Raw genomic sequence first — 18,341 nt, 5'->3', positions numbered from 1 at the left:
TGATAAGCTTTTAAACTTTGCACTAGACTATAATATTTCTTGGGAGTGGGGGTGGGGAGGGAACATTAGCATTTTGCGCAAGATGATTCTTTGTAGTATGTAACTGCTACAGGCCCTGCATGATGTTAGCATCACTAGCCCCAACCCAGAAAATACCAGTCGTAGCCACCCCTGTCAGTCATTGGGACAATAAAAACCATGACCCCACATTGTCAAATGTCCCCTAAGGAAGATGCTATTATTTCCAGCCAAAAACAACTGAGAATCATTTCTTCATGGTCAGAAGGCATCCATAGGAAATAGTGCTGGTCCAAAACAACTGTCTTGATATACATCTACTCAAGAAAGTTCCCCATTCTGCCTGCTTTCTAAAGGACAAAGCTGGAATTGGTAGTATTTGTCCTAAACCCTCAAGAGGAACAATATTTCTGCAGCCACTCACCTCGTAGGGAGCTTCAACAAACTTTATCCTAGAAAGAAATCTTCGCAGCTCCCCACGGCCAATTTTGGGGGTGGACTCCTGTAGCTGAGCCATCTGGCCCTCCATTAGTGCCCACCGTAGACTAAGCTTGCTGACCACCAGAGCTGCTGGATGGCCTTCGGAGCTTGGCCCTGTTGTCCTGGTAACATAAAAGGCATCTTTCCAGAGGTCGTTAATTCCCACTGAGGAATGACAAAAACAAGAGCAGTTAACATGGACACATACCGTCTACTAACAGGAGAGGGGTTTGGTTCAACAATACATTTATTTACTCATAAGTTCACACAGGAAATGTACTGAGCACTGAAGAAACAGAAGGCAGTGAGCTAGCCCACGGGTGCAAAGAGGGGAAGGACTGGATGCCAGTAAAGCAGCACATTCTTCCTGGTCTTTGCACCTTTACTCCTCTGAAGCTATTTCCAAAAAGCCCAACTCAGGAACTGAGAGAATGTGCCCCTTGTGGCAAGAATTCAGTAGAAAAGCAAGCCTGAAACGCTAGGGAGCCTGAGAATTCCCAGACTGTCAGTGCGCAGTCACAGAGGTGATTTACCTTGCCAGTGTTTATTTTGCCTCATCTTTAAAATACAAGTTGTATAAAGTGTAAGGAAGGGATCCAGTTTCAGCTTTCTACATATGGCTAGCCAGTTTTCCCAGCACCATTTATTAAATAGGGAATCTTTCCCCATTTCTTGTTTTTCTCAGGTTTGTCATAGATCAGATAGTTGTAGGTATGCGGCATTATTTCTGAGGGCTCTGTTCTGTTCCATTGATCTATATCTCTGGTTTGGTACCAGTACCATGCTGTTTTGGTTACTGTAGCCTTGTAGCATAGTTTGAAGTCAGGTAGGGTGATGCCTCCAGCTTTGTTCTTTTGGCTGAAGATTGACTTGGCGATGTGGGCTCTTTTTTGGTTCCATATGAACTTTAAAGTAGTTTTTCCAATTCTGTGAAGAAAGTCATTGGTAGCTTGATGGGGATGGCATTGAATCTATAAATTACCTTGGGCAGTATGGCCATTTTCACGATATTGATTCTTCCTACCCATGAGCATGGACTGTTCTTCCATTTCTTTGTATCCTCTTTTATTTCATTGAGCAGTGGTTTGTAGTTCTCCTTGAAGAGGTTCTTCACGTCCCTTGTAAGTTGGATTCCTAGGTATTTTATTCTCTTTGAAGCAATTGTGAATGGGAGTTCACTCATGATTTGGCTCTCTGTTTGTCTGTTATTGGTGTATAAGAATGCTTGTGATTTTTGTACATTGATTTTGTATCCTGAGACTTTGCTGAAGTTGCTTATCAGCTTAAGGAGATTTTGGGCTGAGACAATGGGGTTTTCTAGATATACAATCATGTCATCTGCAAACAGGGACAATTTGACTTCCTCTTTTGCTAGTTGAATACCCTTTATTTCCTTCTCCTGCCTAATTGCCTGGCCAGAACTTCCAACACTATGTTGAATAGGTTGAATGGTGAGAGAGGGCATCCCTGTCTGGTGCCAGTTTTCAAAGGGAATGCTTCCAGTTTTTGCCCATTCAGTATGATATTGGCTGTGGACTTAAACGTTAGACCTAAAACCATAAAAACCCTAGAAGAAAACCTAGGCAATACCATTCAGGACATAGGCATGGGCAAGGACTTCATGTCTAAAACACCAAAAACAATGGCAACAAAAGCCAAACTTGACAAATGTCTAAAACACCAAAAGCAATGGCAACAAAAAGCTCTAATTAAAGAGCTTCTGCACAGCAAAAGAAACTACCATCAGAGTGAACAGGCAACCTACAAAATGGGAGAAAATTTTCGCAACCTACTCATCTGATAAAGGGCTAATATCCAGAATCTACAATGAACTCAAACAAATTTACAAGAAAAAAACAAACAACCCCATCAAAAAGTGGGCGAAGGACATGAACAGACACTTCCCAAAAGAAGACATTTATGCAGCCAAAAAACACATGAAAAAATGCTCACCATCACTGACCATCAGAGAAATGCAAATCAAAACCACAATGAGATACCATCTCACACCAGCTAGAATGGCGATCATTAAAAAGTCAGGAAACAACAGGTGCTGGAGAGGATGTGGAGAAATAGGAACACTTTTACACTGTTGGTGGGACTGTAAACTAGTTCAACCATTGTGGAAGTCAGTGTGGCAATTCCTCAGGGATCTAGAACTAGAAATACCATTTGACCCAGCCATCCCATTACTGGGTAGATACCCAAAAGACTATAAATCATGCTGCTATAAAGACACATGCACACGTATGTTTATTATGGCACTATTCACAATAGCAAAGACTTGGAACCAACCCAAATGTCCAACAATGATAGACTGGATTAAGAAAATGTGGCACATATACACCACGGAATACTATGCAGCCATAAAAAATGATGAGTTCATGTCCTTTGTAGGGACATGGATGAAATTGGAAATCATCCATCCTATCGCGATCCATCCTATCACAAGGACAAAAAACCAAACACCACATGTTCTTACTCATAGATGGGAATTGAACAATGAGAACACATGGACACAGGAAGGGGAACATCACACTCTGGGGACTGTTGTGGGGTGGGGGGAGGGGGGAGGGATAGCATTAGGAGATATACCTAATGCTAAATGACGAGTTAATGGGTGCAGCACACCAGCATGGCACATCTATACATATGTAACCAACCTGCACATTGTGCAAATGTACCCTAAAACTTAAAGTATAATAATAATAAAATTAAAAAAATAAATAAATAAAATAAAATAAAATACAAGTTGTAATAAAAATGGTGTTAACATTCTTAATTACCATTATTTGATGTTCACTGAATATTTTATGCTACTGTTGAAAAAACAGCTCACTCAGATCTAATCACAGGATTTTCCAAGCTCATACCTCCCTGCCCCCACCCCCCAATCAGTGGACAGGTGTGCCTGCAAGTTCCAGGTAAGCTGTTCTTCCCCATGTATCCCAATAAATCGAGAGAGCTACAAACACCAGCTGCAGCCCAAGGCCAATGAGTTTGTAAGTAGACAGCCAAGTCCATAAGTAGCAAGAGAATGTGGAAAGAAAGAAAGGAGATGTGGTCATCTGGTCCTCTCCCACTCCTGCACTCCCTGACCTCCCAACAGGAACAGCAGATTCCATGAAGGAAGGAATCGCTGAGAAGGAGATCACCAGACAACCTAGACTAGCAGGCAGCAGAGGCTGCAATCCCAATGCTTTGGTTTCCTGAGTTGAGGGTATCCCATATAGGATCCCATTTTATTTACAGTGTTATTTAGACAGATATGTAAAGTAGAAGAACACTTCCAAAATGTTAATAGTGTTATGAGTGACCAGATTATGGCCAATTTTTCTTTCTTCCTTTGATTTTTCTTCTTGCTCCAATTTCTATGCAAGGTGCATAGTTATATTCAAAAAAAGGTTTTCTAAATCAGTGCCCTGGCAAAACACATTCTATCTCCATCACGTCCTTCACAGTTAATTCCAAATCCTAATCTCTGAGTGGGTCAGGAAACTAGTCTTATTTGTAGTCCCAGCACCTGGCACAGTGCCTGACATACAGTTAATGCTCATTAAATGTCTGCTGAAGGAGTGGCTGGATGAATCATCACCTTACAGACCCTTTGGAATGGGATGCACTTTCACCTCCACATTCAGAGCATATGGGTTCTCACCCTGTGAGCCTGGGGCTTCCAACCAGGGGAGCATTCCAGCAAAGAGGCACCAGGGACACCAGGGAAAGTGCCCTGCTGTCATCCGAGAAGTACACATCCTTCCCTGGGTGGGGCAATGGTCTCATTACACACAGCCAACACATACTCTCCCACCATCTGCGTACACAGACTCCCGCTGGCACTGGGACTCACCCTCTGAAGCCGTCACTGTGCCGGTGGTGTTGGCCAGATCCAGAAGGATGGAGGGGAACGCAGGATGCAGGAGGTAAAGGTGGTGAAGGCTGGGCGGCTCAGTTCCTAGGATGATATCCTGACAATGACCCGCAAAAAGGAAGAGCAAAGGTAACTCTACATTCCCAAACATGACAGTCCTCAGGTGAAAAGGCAGAGTAGAAAATGGTGATTACTCATTCCTCTCAGAAGCTAATGCCTGATCCTAACTACAAGAATGTGTTTGAAAGAAATTCCCCTGTATAAGAGACATATTTCAAAGAGCTCAAAATACTAATCACTAACTCTTTCAAATCACTATCTACAGCTGGAAAATGCTTTCTCCTTTGTAAGAAAAAAAAGGAAGGCAGGCCAGGCGCGGTGGCTCATGCCTGTAATCCCAGCACTTTAGGAGGCCAAGGTGGGCAGATGACCTGAGGTCAGGAGTTCAAGACCAGCCTGGCCAACATGGAGAAACCCTGTCTCTACTGAAAATACAAAAAAAAAAAAAAAATGCTGGGCATGGTGGCATGCCTGTAGCCCCAGCTACTCAGGAGGCTGAGGCAGGAGAATCACTTGAACCTGGGAGGCACAGGTTGCAGTGAGCCAAGATCGTGCCACTGCACTCCAGCCTGGGTGACAGAGGGAGACTCTGTCTCAAAAAACAAAAGAAAAAGAAAAAAAAAGAAAAGAAAAGGCAATGTGCAGGCCCCAAGAGAGGAATCTGACAAGATGTCCCAGTCTTCTGCCCATGGAAGTACTGGAATACTGGTTCATCCCTTGCAGCAGATGGGGCTTTGTGGAGATGTAATCTATTTATGAAAACACAGTGAGCCAAAGATATTTCCTTTCACTGGGTGTCAAAGCCAATTGCAAGCATCAGGCTAAAAATTACGAAAATCTTATCTGTTCCTGAAATAAGTGGAATGTTGACCAGACAGAGGCAAATCATCAATTATAAAACAAAAGTTCCAAAGCCTGAGTGTCAGTCTTCAAACTCTCTACAGCAGAAGAAATGCATATTGTGACTATCTTTATCAGTATGACTTCTATGTGGGGATGGGACTTGAGACCTGGCAGGTACATGAGGGTGCAGCCATGCAGTTGTTAAAGCACAGAAGTACACCCATGTGAGTTAGTAACTGGCTGCTCTCCAGAGCTTCCCAAGTGCCTCTCCTCCCCTGGGACTACCTTGGGCCTCCTGCAGTAGAGGAAATGGAAGCTCTGAGGGATGAATATTACCCCTGCTTCCATATCGCTGCATGGGAAGAAGTTCCCAAGTGAGGAGAAGTGTGAGCAGGAAGCTTGCAACCTCACTCTCAACACATCCCCACAAAGCAGAAGAGGGCATTTTCCACACACCCTTAGGATCCCAGGTATGAAAGGACAGATCTCCGGCTCAGCTAACATGAGAAGAAAACAGCCAAACACCTTCCTCACTGCCTACAGAATGAAGCACAAATTCCTTAGCATGAAAACCAGTCTTACACCATTTAACGAAAATATGCCTTTTCCAGACTGAGCTGCTATGACTCACCTGCCCACCCCATGCTGCACAAATGTCTGATCATCACCCTCAATCCATGCTTCACCTTACTCTGCCTAACCATTGCCAATCTTATTTGCCTCTTAGACTGTCTAACCATCCTCTCTACCCCATCTCTACACTTCTCGTCCTTAGGTGCCCACCTTGAACGCCCTCTCTTTGAGGAAAAGCTCCCTTATTACCCTAGGCAAAATTAACATCTCCCTTCTTTTGTGCTTCCATGTAAACTTCTTACTTGCACCTCTATTAAAGCATTTGTAACATGGCTCTTTTTTTTTTGTAGTTATTTATAGAAGACTACATTTGAGACTTATCCTGTCCAATACCCTCATTTTATTACAGGAGGGGTCTTCAAAAAGTTCATGGAAATGCAGATTATGAAAAAACTATGCATGGACTTCAAAATTTTTTTTGCACCAAAGGAAACTCATACTAACTTGTTATAACATGCCTGAACAGGAGCTAGTCTGAGGCACCAAGAAGGGTAAGATATCAGTTTGAAAACAGCCCCTATCAAAGTAACACGAATTCTGCCAAAAAGCTGAAGCAAGAACACGCATCAAACTTATGGTGAATTTTGGGTGGAAGAATGGTGAAATCATTGATGCTTTCTGAAAAATTTATGATGACAATGCCCCAGAGAGATCAGCAGCTTAGACATGGATAGCTCATTTTAACGAGGTACAAAATAATGTCAGAGATTAAACCCACAACGGCAGACCATCCTCATCAATTTGTAAGGAAAAAATTAATCTTGTTCATGCCCTAACTGAAGAGAACCAATGATTAACAGCACAAACAACAGCCACCACTGAAGACACCTCAATTGGTTCAGTTTGCATAATTCTGGTTGAAAAATTAAAGGTGAGCAAACTTGCCACTGGATGGGTGGCAAAACTGTTGGCCCATATTAGCTGCAGACAAGAGCAGGCCTTTCGATGGAAATTTTAAACAAGTGGGATCAAGATCCTGGAAGCATTTCTTTGAAGATCTGTAGCAGGAGATGAAACATGGCTTTACCAGTGTGCTCCTGAAGGCAAGGCACAATGAAACCAATGACTACAAGAGGTGGAAGTGGTCCAGTCAAAGAAAAAGTGGAAAGGTCAACAGCAAAAGTCATGGCATATTTTGGAGGGATGCCCAAGGCATTTTGCTTGTTGACTCCAGGGCTAAAGAATGATAACATTGGCCGGGTGTGGTGGCTCACACCTGTAATCCCAGCTCTTAGGGAAGCAGAGGCAGGATGACAGCTTGAGCCCAGGAGTTCGAGGCCTGCCTGGGCAATATAGCGAGACCCCATTCTCCACAAAAAGGAAAAAAAAAAAGACAGAAAAAGAATGATAACATCTGCTTAAAATAAGAGTGTTTGAGAAAGCCAAAGCTTTAGCAGAAAAATACCTGGGAAAGCTTCACCAGTGAGTTCTTCTCCACCACAACAATGTTCCTACTCATTCCTTTCATCAAACGAGCAATTTTGTGAGTTTCAATGGGAAATCATGAGGCATCCACCTTACGGTTCTGAGTTAGCTCCTTGTGACTTTCTTTAGTTTCCTAATCTTAAAAAATCTTTAAAGGGCTCTCATTTTTCTTCAGTTTATAATGTAAAAAAAGACTGCATTGGCATGGTGAAACTCCCAGGACCCTCAGTTCTTTAGGGATGGACTAAATGGCTAGTATCAATGCTTACAAACTGTCTAGAACTTGATGGAGCTTATGTTAAGAAATAAAGTTCTTTTTTTTTTGAGACAAAGTCTCGCACTGTCGCCTGGGCTGGAGTACAATGGCATGATCTCGGCTCACTGCAACCTCTGCCTCCCGGGTTCAAGTGATTCTCCTGCCTCAGCCTCCCAGATAGTTGGAATTACAGGCGCCCACCACCATGCCTGGCTAATTTTTTGTAGTTTTAGTAGAGACGAGGTTTCACTACGTTGGCCAGGCTGGTATCAAACTCCTGACCTCGTGATTCTCCCACCTCGGCCTCCTAAAGTGCTGGGATTATAGGCATGAGCCACTGCGCCCAGCCTATATATTTTATTTTTATATTTTAATTACTTTTTTCCACGAACTTTCTGAAGTCCCCTCATAGGCGGGGAGGAAGTTGAAATGTTAGGTAAATTGCCCATGGTCACACTGTTAGGCCATGTCAGAGTTAGAAACACAATCTAGATTTTAGGTAAATCTGATCCTCAAAATGAGTAAATATATTCGCATCTTCATTAACCATTAATGGATAAAGATAATGAGGTTCAGAGAAGTTGAGCGACTTGTTGACTGAGCCTGTTGATGAATTTAGGATCCTGCCTCCATCAGGTTCCCCCCATTATCTGTGGACCATCTGTCTTCTCCAGAGGGCCAAGATTATTTTCAGTTTATCCTTAGTCCCTACAGAGATCACAGTGCCTGGCACACAGAAAGTACTGAGTCAAGATGTGTTTCATTGAACTAAGGCAGGGTGGGTCTTACTAAAAACTCCCCGGTACCTAAAACAGGTAGCACCCTGCCTCATCAACCCCATGAAAATACTGCAGTGTAACATTTAAGACTTTCTAAAATCTGCCTTCTAGGTGTCAGACCTTCTCTCTCATAGTTCCTCAAATGACTTCTCAGTTTTATCTGGTCAATGTCCCTCTCCAACTGCTGGCCACCCACCCCCATCCCCGTTCCTTCAGTCTCAGGGCATGCGCCTCAAAGCCCAGCCTTACTCCTCTTAGAAATTCTCTCTGGCCACTTCAGACCAGTCATAATGATTTCTCCTCTTCAACAACTGTAGCATATGTGAATTATCTGTAAATTTGGATCTAGTATCTTGGGAGGACTTTTTATTCTTTATTCAGCCTCCCACTGTCAGTAGCCAGCAGTTAGGGGCTGTTGTCAGCTTGCACATTCTCTGCTAAAAGGCAAAGGTGTGGCTCAGGAGGACACAGGGTTCCTGCTTTTCTCCAGCGAGTGCTGACTTGTTTCTACTCCAACCCCTTGGAAAGTGATGGGTCAAATAACATCTCCAGAACACAGTCGGCCCTGCACAGCAGCTGCCATCTGACAAAGTAAAAAATGGACCCTCCCAGGCTCACTCACGGAATTGGGAGATGCAGCTGACAGCCCTTCGGCCCAGAAGAGGAAGACAGACTTCTGGTCTGAAGTAACTGCTGAGGTGGCTGGCGTTTCTTTCATCTGACACGGAGCACGGTAACTCCAAACAACGGAGCCAGAGTCACCATCCACAACCATCATCTACAAAAGAGAAGACAGAGAGTAAACATGGCCAGGCCTCAAAAAAGCAGCAGGCCCAGAAAATGCACCCACTAAAATGCGCAGGTATTCAAATAACACAAATATTAACACGTTGCGCTTTTAAGATGCAAGCAAACTGGGTGTTCAGAGAGCATGAATAATGGCTAAGGACCAGGACCCAAGCTTCTGCAGCCCTTGTTCCCATTTAATAGATTTCAAGAACTGCAAAGCTGTCAAGTGGGAAAGGGATGTTCAAATCATGTAGTCCACCCCACTTTACAGGTGAGAAAAGGAGGATCTGACAGACAGGAAGTGATGTGGACACTGGGATTGTTCACGTTTAGGACAGTCCTCAGACAGAGAGAGCAGCCACTCTGCAAATGCCAACAGCAGCACCTTATTCCCCACAACTCAGCAGTCACTCAGAAAACAATGGCCCAGTGAACACTGTCCTGGGGCACGGTGTTCCCAGCTTTATGGATCTGACTCTTGGTGTTGTGGCATATGTACCTAGAGAAGTCTCAAATTTAAAGCAGCGCTGTTTAAACAGGCAAAAAAATAATCCAAGAGGGAATTCATTGCTTAGCTGCATTTCTCAAAGGATAATGACGAAGGGGTTCAAATTCATAATCCTGGCATATGTCTGCTCTTCATCCTAAATGCCTCACAAATCTGGAGCCTCTCATTTACCAAAATCCCCAAGAAGTTCCCCAATTTCCTCCAGCCCAAGTGTCTTTACTCCCTCCTGCTCAGCGTCTCCACACTTCTGTAAGTGGAGGACCTAACCTCTTTGGACAACCGCTTGCCCTATTCTTCCAGGCTCCTGAGTCTTGCCTTTCTCTGCCTATGCTCAGACTCTGCATCACTCAAGTTCCTGGAACCAACCTGGCAGAGACAAAATCTTCACAACCAGCAGAGAAAGAAAAACAGACAAGCACTTTAAGATTCCCTTTGGCAATCTTGGGGAAAAAAGAAGTCTAGAGACACTGCACTAAAAACTTGTATCCACTCAAACACATATTTCACTTTATATATACATATATATATTTTTTTTTATTATACTTTAAGTTCATTTAACTGTCAATAATCCCATGAAGGCAGGCAATATTATTACCCCTGTTTTATAAATGCAGAAACTGCAGCTAGGCAAGATTAGGTAATATGCCCAAGGTCTCCAATAAGTAATGGTGTCAGGATTAAAACCCAGGACTGAAACTCAGCATCTCCACCTTCAACCTACTATACCTACTATACACCCTTCTTCCGTTATCCTGCCAGCACCAATGTATCAGAAATTCCTTTGAATTACACGCAGGCACTGGCTTTTCCTATATAGCACTGCTGGAAGTCTCTCCCTAACATGATGTTTTTATCAATGTATCTGTCCTCTGCCCATAACCAAATAGCCCTGTAGCCTCCAACGCCTCCTCCAGATTCTGCAGCTGTACTTTCGGGGCCCTCTGTAAGCTGACCTCATTCTCATCTCTCTGGTGGGAGTGCACCTCAGCCCACCCTTATGTATTCAGCAAACCTTCTCTCTGCTCTCATGATTCTGCACATACAACCCCTGACCAACATGACGCATCTCTTTCCTCCCTGGCCCTCCAGCTCGCCTGCGCTCCATCTGCTCCCTGTGTTCCCGGTGGACCCCTGTGCGAACCTCCACAACAGCACTTTCCACCACATAGCAGAGCTATGTAGTGACTCTGTCTTCATTAATTTTGTGTCTCCAGCATTCAGCATAGAAGTTGGCACACATTAGAGGTGATGATAAAGTGTTTGTTGAATTCTTTTTCTCTCTCAGGGAACAATGTGCAATGTATAGAAATAGATATATATTTCACAGTGAAAATAAACCAAAATGCAAGGTCGATAATAAAAAAAAAAATTTGTAACTCTGTAATTCTGCTGTAATGTTAAAGAAATGAAAGTCATCCATCCAATCATTATATTCTCACAATATGCAACTTCATGCAATATCAAAGATCTATTCAGTGTCCTTGGAATGTGCTCTATCCTTTCTGTCTCTGGGCCTCTGCTCTTGGCACCCCTGACCTGGCATGTTTTCCTGTCTACATAAATATGATTCAGCTTTAAAAAGCCCTGCTTATATTTCCCTCCTTTATAAGGTCTTCCATAAAACCCCAGTCACCACAGACTTCTCTGAAATCTTAGGTATAGCTGTGTGTTAAAGCATTACATTTCTTTATACCTGTCTTTCCCCACCAAGAGATTTCAGAAGGCTCCCACTGCCTAACTGTAAGCTAGGGATCCAGAACAAGAAACTCCTACATAGGAAGGAGATTATCCTAGAAAGGCTTCCAGTGCTACAGATTTTTAGCAATGAATTGTGAGTTTTCATTTTATCCACTCAGTGAGACTTTGAGTTCTTTGAAGGTAGAGATCATATTTTAGGTTCTTTTTATTCCCTGCTGTGCCTAGCACAGAGTTGGACACAAAGTATATACTTTACATATGCTTTGATTGATCTGAGGCCCAAAGTTTTACCTTTTTCATCCCAACTCCATCCTGTATCTGCAGAAGGAAGTCTAATGTCTGATCATCAGTGAAATATCCAGGAGTAGGCTGGCTGCAAATAAGGACAAAGTAAGCAATCAATAGTGAACAAGAAAAACAGGAAAACTAAGAACTCTCCCTCCCTTCTCTTGCACTGGCCCCAGATATAAGAATTGCAAGCAATTGTTCTGGACAATTTTTAAACATGGGAAAGTGGATCAAAACAGCAAACACAAGAAGGAACACAATGCAAACCTGAGCAGGCCTTGAAGTCTCAATGCCCAGTAAGGTGTTAGATTTTGCCCCCGAAGCAGCACAAGGCTTTGTCTGGTTGTAATCAGAAGGTTGCTGCAGTTGGAATCTGGTGCCTTCACCATCTGGAGTAGCTCAACACCATCACTGGGTTAAATAAGACCCCAACAGTTAGTCTCTGGACGAGATTTCTGAGCCATTTATTTTGGCTTTTTCTCTCAGTATATGTACACCTGTACACACTCTTGTATTCATGCCCCACCATTATCTCATCAAGTGGGACACACTGTTGTTTCAGTTGAATCTCATTTTCTTGACCTTAGAAACCAAGGATCCCCAGAAAATTCCATACAAGTTCAAAAGGAACTCACAGGAAAAGTGCTACAGTGCAATATCTCTCACATTGGATACTCTGGGAAAGGCAACAGAGCCAAGGATAATCACAGGGAAGGCAGACAGAGATCTGGACAGGAGGCCAGAGGTTGCCAATGAGCTTGGGCAGCAGCCCATGGCATACATTTCAGTGAATTAGTTCTTGCTCAGTGCCACTGGGACCATTCTACTTCATACCTGTCAAAGTCACCAAAACACCATGATACTGCCTAAGAAAATGCTAGAAAATGATTTGGAACTTCTGGTAGGAAAGAATGAAACAATTATTAGCCAGGCTTGGGGTTAAATGGGTAAAATCCCCTGCACGTGACAAACTACATGCTTCTAGTTAGGAAATAAATAAAAATAAAAAATAAGATTTCATGGACGCTATCCTTGCTTCTGTCAAAATGATGCTTCAACTAAGAGAAAAATACAGAAAAGAGTAGGTCAGATCCTTCAGCACAGTTTTGCAAACAGTTAGATAAGTCTATCTCCCTCCCTACTCTGACTCAGAGCCCTAAGTATCCTTCCTTGCATCCTACCTGAGGAGTGATCACATGTGGTCACCAACACATAGATACCAATGCATTACGTTACCAAGAGAAGAAAATTTCTAACTCATGTTAACCAGATCAGAAAATGGTAAATTAAGATAAGCACTGTTTCCCCTAAACCTCTACCCACATATTCACCAGCCCAACCAAACTTAAGAGACTCAAAGGCATATGAGTTCACAAGAGATCTCACTGTGACCAAGGACAGACAACTGCCCTACCTGTAAACATCAATGAGCTCAGACAGGTTGATGGATCTTCGCTTTTCCCATTCTGGCTCTTCTATCTGCAGAGAAGGTGGTGAGCTGTCTCGATTTTGGGCCTGAACAAAAATGTCCCGCAGGGCGACAGCTTGTATACTTCCTAGCACCACAGGAAGAACCAACACTGAGAAGTTGAATTTAACAGAACTGTCCCATGATGAGGATCTGAGCAAGAGACACAGAGCCTGACCAGATGGGTCTAACAGAGCCCGCCCAGACTGGACAACATGGAACAAGTGGGGAGGTGATTAAGTGGGTGCTGGACAAGTCTTCCCTTTAGAGGAGGCAGCAAGGGAAGGCAGAGTTAATAGCCTGTGATCAGTGGGGGACAGTAAGAGGCCCCTGTATTAGAAGCCTACGGGAAGGCTGGTGTCAGGAGTTCCTGAGCTTTCACCCTGTCTCACAAGGAAGGCCTCATCACATACGCCAGTGGGGAACACGAGCAAAAACCAGCCTTGCTTCTTACCAAAGCCAAACAGGATGTAGACAGCCCTGTTTGTGGTGATGTAAACCTGAGGACCAATCAGATTCCCAACTCCCACGATGTTGTACTTCACAGGTCGACCCACTGGATTTCCGGTCCGGCCAGACACCAGCAGAAAGCACAGATCTGGCTGAGGAAGTAAGAGACGGGGGTGGAGTCAATAGAAGCCCTGTCGTTTCCTAATTAAATGGCTTCTCCAGACAGTCACTGCCTCCTCATAAGCCACGGGCTCAGAAACACTCCCCCAAGTTGGAAAGCACAAAGCCAAACCTGCTTCGCTTTATTTCCCTGCAAGTAAGCAAGTGAAGCAAATGTCCCATTGCCTCACTAGAGCCAGGCAAAGGGCATCTTCAAAGCACCTCAGACAGTTTCTCTGAAGCAGAATTGTTGCTTGCTGAATAGTCTCCTGAGGCAGAGAATTCTAGCCTATAGCTTAACATAGGATGGCTGGCCCCTGGGTCTTTACTTCAATACCAGAAATCCCCAGTAATATTTGGTTCCAGCTAGAGTTAATCCAGGCAGTGCTCTCCCATCAGAACACTAGATGTCTGGCCTGGACACCAACAACTTTATTCTCAAACAGAGAACAGCAAACTTTTTCTGTGAAGGGCCAAATAGTATATATTTTAGGCTTTGCCAGCTAGATGATCTCTGTAGCAACTATTCTACTCTGCTGTTCTTGTGTGAAAGCAGTCATAAACAACACATAAATGAATGGGTGTGAGTATGTTCCAACAAAGCTCTATTTATAAAAACAAGTAGTGGGCCAAATTTAACCTACAAGCCACAGTTGCCAACTTCAGCTCTAGAGGATTTCTTTTGGGGGTAGAGTCACCAGTTAAGAAATATGAGGATTTTACTGATATCTTGACTTCAGTAAAGCTTTTGACAAAGTTTATCATCATGAACTCTATGGACAAGATAAAGAAATGTGGTTTGCCATGTACCAGGAAAAGGTACTTATGGGATCAATACTAGCCTAGACGGAGGTTTTTAGAGGAATGTCATAGCACTCTGCTATTGCCCCATTCCTATTAAACATTCTTATCAAAGACTTGAAAGAACAGAATTCAAGTTTATCACAAAGCTGAGAGGGATAGCTAATATGGCATATGACAAACTCAAAATTCAAAAAAACCTTAGGCTGGAAAATGAGTCAAAATCTGCCAGAAAAAAATAAACTGGTCTATTAATAATTAATCATTAAAAGATATAGGTACTTTAGCTGATTACAAACAGAAAGCAAATCTTAGAAAAAATATTAAGATCTTTGGCTGCAAAAACAGAAATAGAGTCTACATCAAAATAAGTAACAATTCCCTTAGGTTGATATATTGATTATACTACAAATAAAATGCTGTTTTTAGATATAAGTACCACATTTTAAAAGAGATTTGGACAAACTAGAATGCAAAGGGAAATAAATCAAGAAAAAGAGGGGTTTGGACTTCCTGGTTGCATGAGGAACAGTATCAGAAATGGGGATATTTAGTCCTCAGTAGCAAGCTTAGAGGGACTAGGCTAATGGTTAAAGGGCTTTCCTATAGAAAGGGGATTAGACTCATTCACACTAGCTCTATGGGAATGAACCTGGAACAATGAGTGGAAGCTATGAGAAAGCAGATTTCTTTCTGCTTAGGACAGAATTTTCTGGAGCTGGCCCAAAAATGAAATGGACCGCCTCACAAATTAGTGTTATTCCCATCAGCCTGAGTGCGCCAAGAGAGTAGGGGTGCCAACATGTCTGTAATGCTGAACCAGAGATCATAGCAAGGTGCAAGAAAGTTAACCAAATGGTCTTCAAGGTCCATTCCCACTAATGTTCTAGACCTTATCAGTTCCTGTAATCAAAAACCAGGTCCAGTTCTCCAAGCCCACTTCAGTCTAAACCCAGATCAACGAATGCAATCACTGTAAGTCACAGACTTAGGTTTCCCTCCTTGTGAAGAGAGAGTCTTCCATCTCAGGAGCTTATACAGGTTCCTGGGGTCCCTTGTTGCTGGCAGAGAGGTCAAAAGAGGTCAGTACAAGGAAGAAGCTGCTGCGCTATATACCTAGTGCCTCTACAAGGTTTTCCTAGAACTGTCTACCACTTTTCAAGCAGAACTGAGACTATGCCCTAGCTGTACCCTACTGTGAAAACAAGTAAATTCTGTAGGGCAAGATGGGCAATACACTGAGTAGAGACCAACACAAAGGGCACAGAGTAAGAGTGGGCAAGAAGCCGCTTCCTTCAGTGGAGACCTCCTTACTATGGAGGGTCTCCAAGGGCCTGAGCCACTATCCCGCCAACCACCATCAGCTAATAAGTGGCCAGACAGGATGGTTAGACCAAGATTTCTAAATTCAATCACAACATAAAAACTTGTTCAATGGCTTGCCGTGTCTCCCCATATGTTCCCCTTCAAAGAATTGCTCCCTGATGGAAGTAATAATTCAAATTTTCCCTAGTCCCCAATCTCTTTATTCACAATGGCTAGGATAAAAAAGATTACATGAATAATTCCTGAATCCTTGGTTCGGGTCCACTTTGAGACCAACTGGCTAGCTGAAGAAAACGAACATAAAGTACCCTTAAAGCTTAAAACCCTTAAAACTAAGTAGGCTTCAGAAATTTAGCTCATTCTGGATCTTGCCTTTATCTTGCAAATGTAAGGGAGAGTTTAGTGTACTAGAGCAGTGCTCCTCAAAACTCATGACTGATGAGGCACTCTTAAGTTTAGGGGACTCTTGGCAGAAAGCCACAAAATCTTAACAGATTGCATTCCATTCTACATAATTTCACCTCCAGAATTTACAACTCTACTCCATATATGCAATACAAAGATCACAACAGCAAACACAAGGTCTATTAAAATTAAAATAGGTTATCGAATGAGGCAAAATTAGCCATATCCACATTTTTCCACAAACATTCTTTGCCGATTGTTTGACTCTTTGGTGCACAAGCATTTCCTTGGCAGACACACTAGGAAGTCTGAGAAAAAGTCTTAGAGAAACTTTGACAAAAGCTCTGAAAAACACTTCCAGAATAAAAACTTAAAATTGAGATCATCCTGTTCATTAATGTATTCCTTCCTGTGATTTGGGGGAAAGACTACTCTTATTTTATCTGTGTGCAGAGTAACCAGTACACTGAAGTTCCTGCAAATCATAATTTAGGACCATAATTCAAGGGCCACTGTCCTGAATCAAAGTTTGCCTTGTCACAGCCTAGATTACAACACTCCTTTCTTTGGTCATTGTTGTTATTATTGCTTGACTTAGATTTTTTCCTATGTATCTTTTATGAACTTTGTATCAGCCTGTTCTATTGTTTTATAATTGACATAAAATGTACATATATAATACAGTAAAACTAAAAATACATATACACAGTAAAAATTAGGCACTACTCTAGGCACTTTAAATATGTTAGCTGTAATTTTCATAACAACGATATAAGTAGATATAACATGTCTTTTTTACATATGAAGAAACCAGAGCTTGGACAGGCTCCACGGCTTGCCCAAGGCCGCAAAGATATAAAGTGGTAGAGGTGGAATTCGCATACAGACCTATCTAACTCTAAAGCTCCACTACACCCCAGTCCATGGAGCCATGAGGCTGCCAGAGAAAATGGGTTCATAATGGTCAAGTATGCACTTAACCTCACAAAGAGAATTTACTTAAACCTAAACCCTTGTAAAAAAGAACATTTCAAGCAGCATTTATAACGTAACACTAGGAGCTGAGACAACTAAAATAGAAGCATTCCCTATAAGAAACAAAAAACATTTAATAGAGATCATACCTGCAATTCGCCAATGGCCAAAACCACAAGGTCTCGAACACCATCTTCATCCAAGTCTGGCAGTACCACAACTGGGGCAGCCAAGGTACCGTTGGACAAGTAGTTTGGGTTTAAAGTCCAAATGGCTTTCCCTAAGGAAGGACACATAGGCTGGTCACTATGACAACTTCTTGCCTCTGGAAAAGGCAGATGCCATGTTCCCAGGCCAGAAAAGAAAAACGCAATGGGCTGAACAACAGACAGCAACTCCTACCTACTTATTGCCTTTCATTTTTGTCTTACTGAAGAGGAGGGAGCAGGCAGCGTGATCTGAATCCTCAAGTATCTGGCTAACAAATCCATGCAATGATTTCTCACCTAGATTTTTTTTAGATAAAATGGAGGTGCTAAATCCTTTCCAACAAAGAAGGGCTCACTTGCCTGGGGTGAGGGAACTGATCTGTTAAGAGATTATAACAACTATTAAGGAACCATCCAGGGGCAGCCGACCAGACCACTCTGCTTCCTTCCCCCACACGGTCACATAAGTAAGCACCACAGCATCATAGGAAGTTTTCAAGATGGCTTCAGTTCTACAGTTAACTCAAATCCCAGTTTTTTTCACTCAGAAGCACCCCGCGACCAAACTCCAACCTCTAAACCTGGGAAGGATGTTATTTATTCCGTTCCACATGAGCACACGGCCCAGCAGTACCAAGCCTATGGGCCGTATACTTAGGATTCTGTAAGAGCCTTCAGGACATGTGATTCTTTTTCACTCCCTTTGTCATGTATGTCTGAATGCAGTAAGAAGCTAAAAGGCAACAAGCCTCAACAAACCTTTATTTCTTCACTGACGTATTTTTTTAAGTAGTTAATGCCAAGTTTACACATGGACCCCATGTATATTAAATATGAAGAATCAAAGTTCAGTTGTCTTTTATACAAAGAACAGAGTCAGGAGACTATTTACACACCAAA

At 42.7% G+C, this 18,341-nt stretch overlaps 1 protein-coding gene across 4 annotated transcripts in view; it reads right to left on the bottom strand.

Annotated features, from left to right (window-relative positions):
- The window catches only part of FAM234B (family with sequence similarity 234 member B), a 38,823-nt gene that overhangs the window by 3,007 nt on the left and 17,475 nt on the right, over positions 1-18,341 (bottom strand). For 3 of the 4 annotated variants that reach the window (XM_002822960.5, XM_063712042.1, XM_063712043.1), the window contains exons 5-12: positions 17,382-17,512; positions 13,571-13,718; positions 13,063-13,204; positions 11,916-12,059; positions 11,652-11,733; positions 8,988-9,143; positions 4,349-4,466; positions 443-663 (exon numbers count right to left, since the gene is read on the bottom strand). In XM_002822960.5, coding sequence (XP_002823006.4) covers positions 443-663; positions 4,349-4,466; positions 8,988-9,143; positions 11,652-11,733; positions 11,916-12,059; positions 13,063-13,204; positions 13,571-13,718; positions 17,382-17,512 — 1,142 coding nt within the window. The remainder of the gene's footprint in view (positions 1-442; positions 664-4,348; positions 4,467-8,987; positions 9,144-11,651; positions 11,734-11,915; positions 12,060-13,062; positions 13,205-13,570; positions 13,719-17,381; positions 17,513-18,341) is intronic. The other variant, XR_010135725.1, reaches the window with a different exon arrangement.

This window comes from Pongo abelii, chromosome 10 (genome assembly GCF_028885655.2).
Source record: "Pongo abelii isolate AG06213 chromosome 10, NHGRI_mPonAbe1-v2.0_pri, whole genome shotgun sequence".
Lineage (NCBI taxonomy): Eukaryota > Metazoa > Chordata > Mammalia > Primates > Hominidae > Pongo > Pongo abelii.
This window is presented reverse-complemented; position numbering and strand designations above follow the sequence as displayed.